This window comes from Pituophis catenifer, unplaced genomic scaffold, assembly GCF_029215685.1.
Source record: "Pituophis catenifer annectens isolate HBS135680 unplaced genomic scaffold, rPitCat1.0.hap2 SCAF_1, whole genome shotgun sequence".
Classification (NCBI taxonomy): domain Eukaryota; kingdom Metazoa; phylum Chordata; class Lepidosauria; order Squamata; family Colubridae; genus Pituophis; species Pituophis catenifer.
In genome coordinates, this window is record NW_027256881.1 from 350,347,704 (window position 1) to 350,361,371 (window position 13,668).

Consider the following 13,668-nt stretch of genomic DNA (forward strand, 5'->3'; position numbering starts at 1 on the left):
CTGGGAAGAGATCCAAGCAATTTTATCAACCAGAATTCCTCTGTGAGTGTGGGAAAAAAAATTCCCTCACAGTTGCTGTGCCTATTAATGGCCTTTGGCTTAGATAATTGAATAGGCCAATCAGAGTGCAGCTCCTGGTTTTGAATCTCCGGGGCTTTTTCTATGCCTTCCCTAACTGTCACTAACTGTCAGTATATAAGGAGCTGCTTGCCAGCAGGCTAACCCAGTTCGGGATCAGAGGCAGAGCTGAAGTCCCTAAAGCCTCTCCCTTCTGAGGAAGAAAGGCCCAAACTCCAATCGTACAGGGCGATTGGAGAAAGAGCTGACAAGATACTTAAGGAAGAGACTGACAACGGATATTCTGTTGAATAGGCTTTGTTTATTTTCGTAAATAAAACAGTTTAATTTAAAAATCTTCTTGAGGCTCATTTATTTAATAGATTGTAAACATATAAAGTTACGGTCCACCATCTTTATAACATCCTGTGAGGCCTGAAGGAAAACCTACACATGACCCTTACCTAGAAGGTTCCAGATCATCTTTAAAAAGGCCACGGGTGTCACTCAGTGTTATAAGAAGTGCAAAAAGAATGGAGAAATATTGACATTTTGAGGCATGTAGTGCCATGAGGTAGGCCTTAATAGAAGCTCTAGCTCAGGTATGTCAAACACAAGGCCAATCCCACCCCAGTCCACACACAGGAGGGGACGAGTGCACAGGGTCCAACAGCGTCTGGCAGTAGTCACAGCCCATGCTGGGCAGGTGGGTCCAAGCACTGGGACTGCCAGGTTGGCCCTCCAAGCAGAAGGGGGAGGCAGAGCCATGGGGGAGGCACATGATCAGACCTGCTGAACGCACCAGGTGGTTGCCCACTCACTCACCCACTCTGTCCCACCATTTGTTTTTGCTTGCCCATGGCCATCCCAGCTGGAACAGGGCAGGCAGTTGCATGGCCCCCTTGCAGACCAAATCTTATGCCTTCCCCCATGCATCTGCTTCCACCTGCTGCTGTTGCTTCCACCATGGGGCGCAGCCTGTGCTTTCCAAACCTCTTCCTCCAGCTCCACCAGACATGTGGGATGAGCCTCCCACCACTTCCCCACCCACAATGGCCCCAGTATATGGGAAGGGCAGGGAGACCTATCTCCAAGAGGCAGCCAGGACTCCCCTTCCTACTCTGCCTTGCCTGAGCTCAGCCCAGAGCTGACCTACATGCCCTACACCAGCGTACATCGAGACCCCACGTCCAGGCCACCCCCGTCTCACCCCCTACCTCGCCTTCAAGCAGTGGCACCAGCAGTAGCAGAGTCATCCAGCAGGAGCCCCACTGTCCCTCAGCCCCACCCCACAGTCCAGGAAGCCCAGACTGGGCAAGGAGAGTGAGCACAGCAGCATCAGGAGACAAGTGAGCCCAGACAGCCCCTCAGGGAAGTGGGGCAGGGCTGTGGAGTCCTGGTGCCCTGGGAGCTCAAAGATCAGATGACTCATGCTGCCATCTGTACCCCCCGTGTGGCCCAAGAGGGTCAGTGAGTCTCCTCCAGTGGATCAGCCTGATCCCACCCCCCCCCAACATGAGGGACATCAAGCTCACCATGTCCACCCTGGTCACACCCACCCAGACACCCACAACCACAAAGCCATGCCACTCCTGGCTCCCCTAAAGGCAACAACAATCCTGATCTGGCCCTCAGTGAAATGGAGTTTGACACCCCTGCTCTAGCTCATGTTCAGTTAGATTCATCCCTCATGTTCCTTCAGCAGAGCTCTGGATGTCTCCAGATCCTTTTCAGCTCCCTCAGTTTAATGTTGGGGACAATGGACCAAGAGAGGTTGCATGCAAGCGATCCCATCGAAGGTCTCAGTAGCTTTCCTATTCCTGGTAGTGGCCAAGGCTCAGAAGGACCATGCAGCAGAGTCTGGGTTATAATCCTCAGTTCCCTTTGGAACCCCATCAGTCACTAAGAGTGGACTGGTCAAAGAGATCCAGCCTCCTTGCAGAGAGGGGCAGCATAAAAGAATCTCAAAGTCATCAGGCCATGATCTGGCCAGGACAAAGATGACAAGGACAGCTCCTCCTCAGATCAGGTTGGAAGTGGTCAGTTTTGAGTTGAGCTAAGAATGATGGTGGCCATGGTGAGATGCCTCTAAGGCCTGCCCCTGGGATGGCAAATGGACATCTCTAAAGACCATAAGTCTGGGGAACCCCACAGTCAACTGAGAAATGCCCTACAGAAGGTCAGACATGGAAGTTGCTGTGCAGCAAGAAGGCTGGTATAGTAGTAATGATCCCAACTGGTCCTGTGAATGAATCTTCTAGAACAGAATTTCAGACCTGGCAATTTGGGGAGCAGCACCCCCAAAGACCAAAAGAAACACCCGGATGACAAGTCTACCCTTAGGATACAGCAAGAGAAATTTTCAAGTCTTGCAAAAAAATTGAAGTTAATATAAATGGAATTCCTCAGATTCCATTTATGCCTTGTGCCACTATTCCCAAGTAGCCCTCCTATTATCTGACCAAAGTAGGGCATAAGCCAAAATCCATCTTGTGTGCAGGGATCACTTCCATGTAGGTCAACAACACCATTTCCCCATGACTCCATCTGCTCTGGGAATTTCAAGAGACACAAAGATGTTTTCCATTCTGCTGCATGAAGAGAAGCTGTTGCTAAGGGGACAGGTCAATGGCTTTTCCCTGCAATTATCACAAGAACAGTCATTCTTCATTTATCCCCTGTGGATTTCCAGACACAAAGAACTTCCAGGATAAAATCTGCTTTAAAAATTATCTCTGAGTTCACCAGATGGAGGGTACAACGTGTCACCTTAGGCTGTGTTGCAAAGAGCTCACTCCTGGGTTTGAGGAGACTCCCATGCCTTTGTTCTCTCTATGGTCACAGCCCAAACACAGGTAAGAGGAAGCATAGTTGCTATAAATTTGTCCTGGTGCCCTTCAGGAGGCACAGGTGGTGTCTGATCTGCTAAAGTTCCAGTGAGATTTCAGGAGAAACCTTCAAATCAGTTTCTGCATAAACCTTGATTTCTTTTCTAGGAGGGAAGGTGATAAGAATGACCGGGCAGGAGTCATGCTACTTCTGATGCTGATGCTCTTCTTTCTCCAGGCTCCAACTACAGCAAAGAGGCTGCAAACCCTGTGTGTGTTAAGATATTATATTGATTTAGATGGAAGCTACTACAGGCCTGGTGATCTCATTATTGGTGGGAATTTGCCCTTGGGAATCATTAACAAGTCTCCTGTCCTGGAGTTTAATACAGTGAAGCTTGTTTTTAAAAAGGGGTAAGTTTCAGCTGAAGGGGAAACGTGGAGATAAATTGTTTCTTTGCTTTACATTCAGGGACTTTTTTCAAAAAATACTTCTAGTGTTTTGAACTGTCCTGGTGTAGTGCATATTTTGTGCTTTTCTCGATAAATTAGGAAGCTCTTCAAATAGGCTGGAATTCTCAATCTATTCATCAGGAAGATGATAAACAGCAAAAAATGAAGAGGGAAGCTGTGCTGGCCTAGTGAAGAAGTCAAATTATATTAATCTGAACTGTAACTTCTGGCAGAAAATTCGAATAAAAGCTCAACACGCTTAAACTGTTCAGGAATTACAAAAATCCCTCTCAACATTGGAATCATTATTGATGATGAATAATGGCCTTCAGTAAATCTCTGAGGTGACCCCCATTGCAGTCCTGTGTTCAGCAACCTTTATCACACCTGAAGAAGCTGCTCCAAGAGAAACCTTAAATAATTACATTGAAAGTGGAGCAGTTGAAAAGGATTACAGCCACTGCAGCAAAGTGAATATGGCAGAGATGATAGAGAGTATAAAACAGTCCATGATATCTGTAGAAAGGCTTGTCTCCTTTCTCACAAAGTCACCCAAGTTTAGCCAAGGGAAATCATTTGAAAAAAAACCCTGAGTCCCTAGGGGGAGAAGGGCGGTATATAAATTCAAATATAAATAAAATAAATAAATGTCCCCCCAAACAGTGAAGCAAATTCTACAGCCATGCACAAGCTTTCCTGTAATGTTCTCCAATATTTTTCTCACTACAGTCTCATACCCAGTAACTACCAGCAGTTCCTTGCATTGATGTTTGCTGTCTCCGAGGTCAATAAGGATTTTCTTCTGCTCCCCAACATCACTCTTGGCTTCCACATCTACCGCCATTTCCAGAGGGAGATTGAGATTTCCTTAAACAGCCTCTCCATGCTCTCCTCACGAGGCCAAGTGGTTCCAGGGTACAAATGTGACTATCCGGACACTCTGCTGTCCGTCATTGGTGATCTCAATGCCAAATTCTCAAGGCTGATGGCCTCCATCTTCAGCATCTTTAAGGTCCCACAGGTAAGAGAGCTCCCTTGGATACAGTATGGAATAGATAAAGATCAAAAGCACACACAGAAGCCAAAGATTAAACTAAAGATAGTTTTTTTTGTTGGGGGACATATAATGAGCTTGTGATTCTTAGATTATCCTTTATTAAAGGGTAGCCATCATTTTAGTGCCATTTATTCTCTGTATCAGGTTGTTGATTTTTCTCTTGTCTTCTGACATACCACAGCCAATAAAAATGGCTAAGGAGATTAAGTTTGCCAATCAAAGTGAGTGAGCCTGACTGGAAGTCCATCAATCACACAATGGTCACTACTAAAGTCAGCATGAAACTTTTACTTTGCTTTGAAAAAAGAATCTCATTTTCTCCAGCTCGGTGTTGGCTTTGAGTTCTCTCAGGGAGAGAGAAGACTTTATCCTTCCTTCTTCTGGATTAATCCCAGGGAATCTCCTCAGTATGTGGGTTTAGTCCAGCTGCTCCTGTATTTCCAGTGGAACTGGGTTGGTCTTTTTGCCCCTGAAGATGACAGGGGAGAACGTTTCTTCTCAATGTTGATGCCAATGCTCCAGGAGAAGGAGATCTGCCTGGCCTTCGCTCTAATGCTGAAATTGGATAATATTCAAATAGCTCTGAACAAGATGGTTGTCAATTTCCATTCCTGGTCTAAAGCAGAAGTGTTTATTTTCTTTGCAGACTTAGCTGTTATTGGCACTGTAATAGGAGCAGTACGTTATTTTGAAAAATACAGGAAAGTATCATTTAGAAAAGTTTATATCTTAACTTCGCATTGGAATCTTGGCATGAAGAAAGCTGAACAAACATTGCAATATATAAAGTCTTTGCATGGGGCCTTGCATTTTAGGGACCACTCCAGGGATGTCTCTGAATTCAGCCACTTCCTCCTGTCTTTAGACCCCTTGAACCCACAAGGAGATGTCTTTCTCCCTCCATGGTGGGAATTTGTCTATGACTGCAAGTTCCATAAATCAGGAGAGATCCCTCCAAAGGGAGAAAAACAATGTACAGGAAAGGAGAATCTGCAGAATCTGCCCAATTACACTTTTGAAAAAAGAATGAATGGAGAAAGTTACAATATCTACAATGCCGTTTATGCTCTGGCACACGCTTTACATGCAATGCATGGATCCAGAGTTCAACCGACCATAATGAGGCTTGGAAAGAGGATCTCAGATGTCCAGTCATGGCAGGTAATTTCTGGGGCTTTTGACTCAGTCCGCAGACACTTTAATTGGAAGCTCCCCATATGAATTTCTTCAGTTCCTGATTAAATGTCTGCATCCTCCCATACCAATTCACCTGAGACCCTGCCCCCCTTTTTTAGTTTACCCTTTGTTGTGCTACTCAGCTTGCTGTGTGAAAACAGCTTCTCACTAAGAATGGATGGAAACTAACCAAGGAGAGAAGCAACCTAGAACTTAGGAGAAATTTCTTAAGGAAGGGTTTACCTTTAGAGGTCATCGGTGCCCCATTGAAGAAGAGACAGGATAGCCACTTGTATAAAACTGTAGAGGGTCTGTTGCTTGAGCAGGGGGTTGGACTAGACGACCTCCAATGTCCCTTCCAATACTGTGATTCTGTTTCTATGACAACCACAGCACAGAGCAAGATTCAAAGTGGTCCTAATGGACTCCTGGTCTGAAATTCACCAGAATTTTCTACATCAAAGGCTAAAATGTTGGACCTCTCTGGATAGTGAAGTGTCCAACCAGGTCTGTTGAGGGTAAAACTGCCTTCTGCAAAGTAGTGCAACGGACCAGACAGCGAATAGATACGATGCTTAGCAAAACACACAGATAGTCACAGACTCTGAACGTTTAAAGAAAAATAAACAGTCTTTACTTGTAGTAAGAAACAACCTTGGCTTCTCAAAACAACTTCTTCAAACAATCATGGTTCAACACAAAAACATAGTTTGCTTACAATTCCAGTTCTCTTCAAACACAGACACAGTTCCTTCAAGCAGTTCAACCTTCTAATAGCAGGAGCAGGAGCAGGAACAGGAATGAACGAACTTCCTGCCTTCCTTTATATGTCTGCTTAGCACAGCCAATTAGTCATATTTGGAGCAGTTAAAGTTACAGAACATAGTTTTCTATATATTATCTACCCAATCGTAGGATAAGGATCCAACAAGGTCAGATGCTTCCTTCCACATGGCCCATTAGATCAAACCTGGTTCCTGCATTCTGCTGCCTTTGTCAATGAGCTAGAGAAAATCAGCAGAATTTTCCATGGTTCTGATAGAAATAATTTATTCATTTCAAACATTCATTTATCAGATAGCAAGAACTTGGGACAAACAAACTATTGGAAAGTGCATAGAGCCAAGTCTCACAAGAGGAAAAGCCTAAATTTAAATTTAAATTGTGGAACTAAAATTCTGTTTTGATCAAATTGGAGTTGAAAATCATGCCCAGTGATAAAGGGGAAACTTTTAGTTTCAGAGTTAAATACACCTGATTCCTCAGATCGCCATCAAGAGATGGAAATAGCTTCTCAAATATAAATTCATCTTCTCAAGATGGCCATTATGTGATGATAGAAGCCATGATGTCCCATTTGTAGCTCTAGCCCAAATACTCCGATTTCTGAAGCTCTCCTTTCTTCCAGATTCTTGCCTATTTGAGGAATGTGGAGTTCAACAACAGTGCTGGAGAGGAAGTCTCCTTCTCAGAAGATGGACTGGGATCTGCTCGTTATGATCTTCTCAACTGGGTTTTCTTCCCCAATCAATCTTTTGTCCCCAATAAGGTTGGGCAAGTAAATCCTGAGGCTCCCAAAGGCCAGGATTTCACCATTAACTCTGATAGAATTGTCTGGGCCACAAAGGTGAGCTGCAAGGAAATGTTTAGTTTAGTTTATTAGATTTTTATACCGCCCTTCTCCCGAAGGACTCAGGGCGGTGTACAGCCATGATAAAACAATGAACCATACAAAATTTAAAAACCAATTTAAAACAAGATTAAATAAATTTGGCCTGTCAATTTAAAAACCCATAATTTAAAATACCCCATCCAGATTCTTATTCAGCCAGGCCAGCCTGTTGAAATAGCAGGGTCTTAAGGGACCGGCGAAAGGTACGGAGATCGGGAATCATACGTATTCCAGAGGGTAGTTCATTCCAGAGGGCGGGTGCCCCCACAGAGAAGGCTCTCCCCCTGGGGGTCGCCAGCCTACATTGTTTAGCCAATGGCACCCTGAGGAGCCCCTCTCTGTGGGAGCGTGTTGGTCGGTGGGAGGCTATTGGTGGCAGAAGGCGATCCCGTAGGTATCCGGGCCCTAAGCCATGGAGCGCGTTAAAGGTGGTAACCAACACCTTGAACCGTTGTAAGTTCAGGAAAAGATTCATTCCATTTTATTTATTTATTTATTTCATCAAGCATAAATTTTATGACAGATACAAGTGTAAACATAATTATAAATGCATGAAAAGGATATGAATAAAAGAAAACATTAAGACAGGGATGGTAGACATGCTGGTGCACTTATTCACGCCCCTTACAGACCTCTTAGGAATGGCGTAAGGTCTACAGTAGACAGTCTAAGGTTAAAGTTTTGGGGATTTGGGGAAGAAACTAGAGAGTCAGGTAGTGCATTCAAGGCATTGCCAACCCTGCTACTGAAGTCATATTTTCTGCAATCCATTCTCTTCCCTTCCCTTCCCTTCCCTTCCCTTCCCTTCCCTTCTCTTCTCTTCTCTTCTCTTCTCTTCTCTTCTCTTCTCTTCTCTTCTCTTCTCTTCTCTTCTCTTCTCTTCTCTTCTCTTCTCTTCTCTTCCTGAGATGCAGAACATCTTCCTAACTTGAAAAATAATCAATTGAGTCAGAAATCGCAGCAGTCATTTGGTGAAAAATCTGCTTTGCGTGTAACACATTTGAGGTCTGATTTGTGTCATTCCACAAAGGGTTAGGCTTGGGAACAACATCTGCTTGAAACACAGGATCCAATTAGAGCAACCAACAGTGATGTCTATGGATCAGTTATGCTCAGTTGTATCCTCATGGTTCTTTATTTTAGAAATGCTCTCGTCCCATCATCAACTTTCCACTACAGGCTGAGATTCCAGATCCAATCTCCCAAGTCCATGGGTGTGTCAGGAATGTCACTGGCCTGATTACCTCAGGGCTGTTCTTGATTTCTGATAGATGGTGGCAATCTATTTCTTTAGAAGAGAATCTGAACATAGAAGTAGGAAGAAGAAAGGGAAATAGGAATGGGGAAAACAATGAATGCAGTTTATTGCTTAGGTCAGCGGTTCTCAACCTGGGGGTCGCGACCCCTTTAGGGGTCGAACGGCCATTTCACAGGGGTCGCCAAAGCCCTCTCTCACCCCCCCCCACGCCTTCACTCACCCTCACCCTCTGCCTATGTTGGATTGCCCGGTCGCCGTTTGCTTACCCCACCCACTCCCAATCTATTGCTGCCCCCGGAGTCCCAGCTGATGGCTAGAGGGAAAAAAAACTTTAAATTCTTGCCGTGGGGCTTCAAAGAGCTAGCTGCAAAGAGGTAAATTCCTGGAGCAAGTTTTTTTTCCCCTAGCTATGCTGAAAAGAGAAAGAGAAAGTGAAAGCAGGGTCTTAGCTGCAACATGACAAAATGAGGCAGAGAGATTTCTTTTTCTTTTTCCTCACCAAAAAAGTAGGTACAAAACTGCAAACAATGGGAAATTTAGGGCAAGAGGAGGTTCAAGATTTTAAAACACAAAAGAAAAAAAGCTCTATTTAACTAGGGAATTGTAACAATTGAGATACTATTAATTGTATATTGTGTTGAAAGCAGAAACGGTTAAGTTGTGGTTTGGAGGAATATATGGGGGAAATTATTTGGTTTATTATTATTGGTAAATATAATTAATTGATTTGTAAGAAATTGGATTGCATGGAAATAATTGGAATATTCATGTTCATATTGATTAATATACAAAAAAATAGTTATATAACTAATTGATTTATATTAAAATGTTGAATTTGTATTAAACAACTGTATTACATAATTAACCAATGTGAGGATGGATATGAAAATAGATGACAATGCGAAGGGGTATAATATAGAATAGAAGGGAAAAATTGAATTTGATTAAGATTAGAGATGAGGATGAAGGGTAATATTGGTTTTTTTAAAAAATAGATGAGGAATAAATATGGTAAAAAAGAAATATAGAAATTGTAAATTTAATTGAAATGACTAAATACTGTGTTGGAAGAAATATCCTTCTGGGTTCTGCTCCAAGTGGAGAAAAAGACACTGGAAACATGAAGACTGTTTGGAAAGATGTTTTAATGGTGGACAGGATCACGTGGCTTGATGGGGCCCATTGTGTTAGTTTCTGTTGCTATTGTGTTGCAAATGTCCTTTGACAAAGGATTGACTTTCTGCCTCTGGCCCATTAACAAAGGGTGGGGAGCAGGAAGGTGGGAGCTGCTTTGTCTGTAAAATATGCTTCTCCATTTCTCATCCAGGGAAATATAATATTCTGCCTTTTTAATATTTCCCAAAATATTTCATTCTTCTAGGAAAGGGGTGGGTGCTAACCTCCTACAACTGTTTAAATTTGTGGACCGACCAAATACTCTGTTCAAAGAAAATACATTGTATGTTTGTATGTGTGTTTCTAATTATTGCTATTTATTCCTATTTGTTCTCTTTTATTCTTTAAAGTTTAACAATTCATTCTTTATCTTAATATCTTTATATTTGTTTGGGGTTGGCTTTCTTCCCTTTCATCTTTTTTATTGTACAGCAATCTTTCTCCTCAAACCTACCACCTCTGTCTTTTCTTTCCTTCTTACTTTCTCTTCCCCCCCTTCTTCTTCTCCCTACTTCCTCTTCCTTTCTCCTTCTCCTCCTCTCTTCCTCCCTCTCTTACCCTCACTCCTACTCTAATTTCCCTTCCCTTCCTTCATCCCTCTCTATTGCTGTATCCTTTTATGCATATGGACTACTCAGAGGGCTGAAAAAGTTATTTTTGACTGGTCCTCGCACTTTTGACCAGTCCTCGAACTTACGACTGTCCTCACATTTTACGTTTTTGCCCTATCTTGTTACCATGTTGAAGAGAAGCAGTTGTGAAATGAGTAACATGGTTGTTAAGAATGCTGCACAGGCATAAATGTGAGGATGGTCATAAGTGTGAGGACCAGTCAAAAGTGCGAGGACCTGTCAAAAATGACTTTTTTCAGCCCTCTGAGTAGTCCCTATACACATAGCCATGGCCACCTGGTCACATGACCAGCTAGCCACGCCCACCCAGTCACATGACCTCCAAGCCACACCCACAAAATAAGCCACGCCCACAGAACTGGTAGTAAAAAAAATTTAGAACCCACCCCTGGTTGGGGGTCACCACAACATGAGGAACTGTATTAAAGGGTCGCGGCATTAGGAAGGTTGAGAACCACTGGCTTAGGTCATCCCAAGTATTTCTCTTTTCTCTTTCAGAAGGTGCCCTTTGCCAGGTGTGGCATCAGGAGATGCCATGCAGGAGAGAGGAGAAGAGTTCCAGAGGGTGAGCAGGTTTGCTGCTACCAGTGTGAGGCTTGTCCGGAAGGGACCTTTTCTAATCAGACAGGTAGACAAGACTTCAAAAGTAGATCTTCCAGGATCAAAGAAGACATTCATTAAGTCATCTTTTGTTATTGTGTCATTTTTGATAAGATTGACATAAAATCATATCTTTCAGCAAAACCTTTCAGTTTATAGATCTAAACTACCCCGGCCCCAGAGGCACCTTTCCCGATCCTCAGCAGTTCCATGCAGGATAGCTTTAGGGCAGAATTTATGAATCTCCAACTAGGATTTCCACTGCTACTCTAACATCCAATTGGAAAACCGCCTTCCAATCTTTCCTGAGGAAGTGGGGTGTGTGGTCCAAGCTTTAATTTTTATTATTCAGAATATGTTCCTTCTGTCAGCACTATCACCCTCTGAGAAAATAGACCTGCCAGGGAAAGAGGACATTCATCTATCTATGTCTCTTGGATAGAGCAGGAGGGAGCAGAAAAAGTCTGAATGAAAAAATTTGAAGTACAAACCAGAGAGGTTAAGGCAGGGCTAATGTACTCACAAACAAAACAGCAGCCTTTCTGGATAACAGATATATTGTTCTTCTGTGGGTTCCATTAGAAAATAGGAGAAAAAACAGGCAGGAATCTCAAACTGACAGCCACATTACTCATGGAAGTGCACAGTCAATGTATAGCTGGATCTGAACAAATTGCCTCTTGCTAATCTCTCCCCAGGATCATCATAAATGGAGGATGATTTGCCCTTTTTGATGTACCATAAATTGTACAGGGAGTCCTTTCATCATTCCCTTTGTAGACAGGTCAACAGCAGAAAGAGGAAGTCATATCACCTCCGTAGGAGGGATAATGCATATGGCAGATACCCTTAAAATTCTTAGCCAAACACTCTTGATTTCAGATGCAGCTCACTGTGAACCCTGCCCAGAAGACCAATTTCCCAACAAGGACAAGGACCAATGCATTGCCAAGAAGATCCACTTCCTTGCCTATCAAGACACCCTGGGATACATTTTAGTTTTTCTTGCTCTTTTACTCTCTGTGACCACATCTGCAGTCCTGGTGATTTTCTATAAACATCATGACACACCGATTGTCAAGGCCAACAACCGAGATCTTACCTACATTCTCCTGGTCTCCCTCCTGCTCTGCTTCCTCTGCTCCTTCCTCTTCATTGGTCAACCAGGGAAGATCACTTGTCTTATACGACAATCTGCCTTTGCCATTCTCTTTTCCCTGGCAGTTTCTGCTGTGTTGGCAAAAACTGTCATGGTAGTTCTTGCCTTCATGGCTACCAAACCAGGGAACAAGACAAGGAAACTCTTAGGAAAACCACTGACCAACTCCATTGTTATAGCCTGTCCCTTGATCCAAGCCCTTCTTTGTGTCACCTGGCTGATAACCTCTCCTCCGTTTCCCAGCTGTGACTTTCACTCCCAGTTTGGAGAGATCATCTTGGAATGTAAGGAAGGCTCAGCTTTGATGTTTTACACTGTGCTTGCCTACCTAGCTTTTTTGGCCTTCATCAGTTTCACAGTGGCATTTCTAGCTAGGAAATTGCCTGATAGTTTTAATGAAGCCAAGTTCATTACTTTTAGCATGCTGGTCTTTTGCAGTGTTTGGATCACCTTCCTCCCCACCTACCTGAGCACCAAAGGGAAGTCCATGGTGGCCGTGGAGATCTTCTCCATTTTGGCCTCTGGAGCTGCTCTCTTGGCTTGTATCTTTTTTCCCAAATGCTACATTATTCTACTGAGGCCGGATCTGAATTGTAGAGAAAATATAGTAAGAAACAAGAATTTCTAAGTAATGCAAAGATTGGCCTCATTTATATTTAGAATCTGATTTTTTTTAAAAAAACGGTTGACAAGAAGGAGGAACTTGTCCATTAAAGAATTGCTTATCAACTTCTACAACTGGTTACATGTCAGGTCTCATAGATCTCTATTGGGACACTACCATTCTGCCGGGAGGGGGAGGCTTGTGTGAGATTCCTTGTGCAGGGTTTAATTTACTTTGCTTTGCTGTACCTTGTGGGAAATAGGGAGGGGGAAAGAAATGCACTTTGAGCCATCTGCTTTATCTCACCACTAGAGAAAGTGAAATTGAAGCACCTGGGAATTTACAGTTATCACCATCTGTACCTGAGGTTCTCAAAACATCTTTGCACTTTGGGATTGGGTCAATGTTGAACTGGACATTGGGAGGGGCTTTGCTTGTAGCGGCTTAGCCTAACACTTTGAGTGGGAAACTTCAGTTCCTGCCTATATCTCCTTTGCTATCACCGTCTTTCAATAAAAGTTCCCTTTCAAATGATAATTGTTTCAAGAGTTCTTCTTTCTTGAGAAGACTGGCAAGGCAGGACCTTACATGACAATTTACCTGTGGTCAGCAATGATCATCCAGTCTTTGTTGATCATGTTTTCAAAGTGTCCTCAGTGATGTCCAGTGCCCTGATTTGATGGGAAGCTTGTTCATAAAGATGTGTTTATTATTACAAGGAGGGAATTTTCTCATTTTATTCCTTTTAATTTAGTTCATTTTTAAGTTAGTATTTTAAAGGGATGTGCTCAGTATTCGTGTTTTTAAGCAAATATGGTTGTTTCCTTAGATAACTGAGGCATTATAGAATTACCTACCACTATTCAATGATTTTTGAAATGGTGGAGTTTGAATCTCTCTCACATCCAGATCTGCTATACTTCCTTGTCAATGTCAGGCAGAAGTTTCCTGAGATGGATGAGCAAAGTATGTCATAACTGTTTGGAGTATATTAAT

At 43.1% G+C, this 13,668-nt stretch overlaps 1 protein-coding gene across 1 annotated transcript in view; it reads left to right on the plus strand.

Moving 5' to 3' along the window:
* The window catches only part of LOC139312883 (vomeronasal type-2 receptor 116-like), a 40,382-nt gene extending 35,479 nt beyond the window's left edge, over positions 1-4,903 (plus strand). Inside the window, exons 6-8 of the mRNA XM_070938063.1 lie at positions 3,699-3,833; positions 4,238-4,359; positions 4,871-4,903. Coding sequence (XP_070794164.1) covers positions 3,699-3,833; positions 4,238-4,359; positions 4,871-4,903 — 290 coding nt within the window. The remainder of the gene's footprint in view (positions 1-3,698; positions 3,834-4,237; positions 4,360-4,870) is intronic.
* Positions 4,904-13,668: the final 8,765 nt, after the last annotated feature.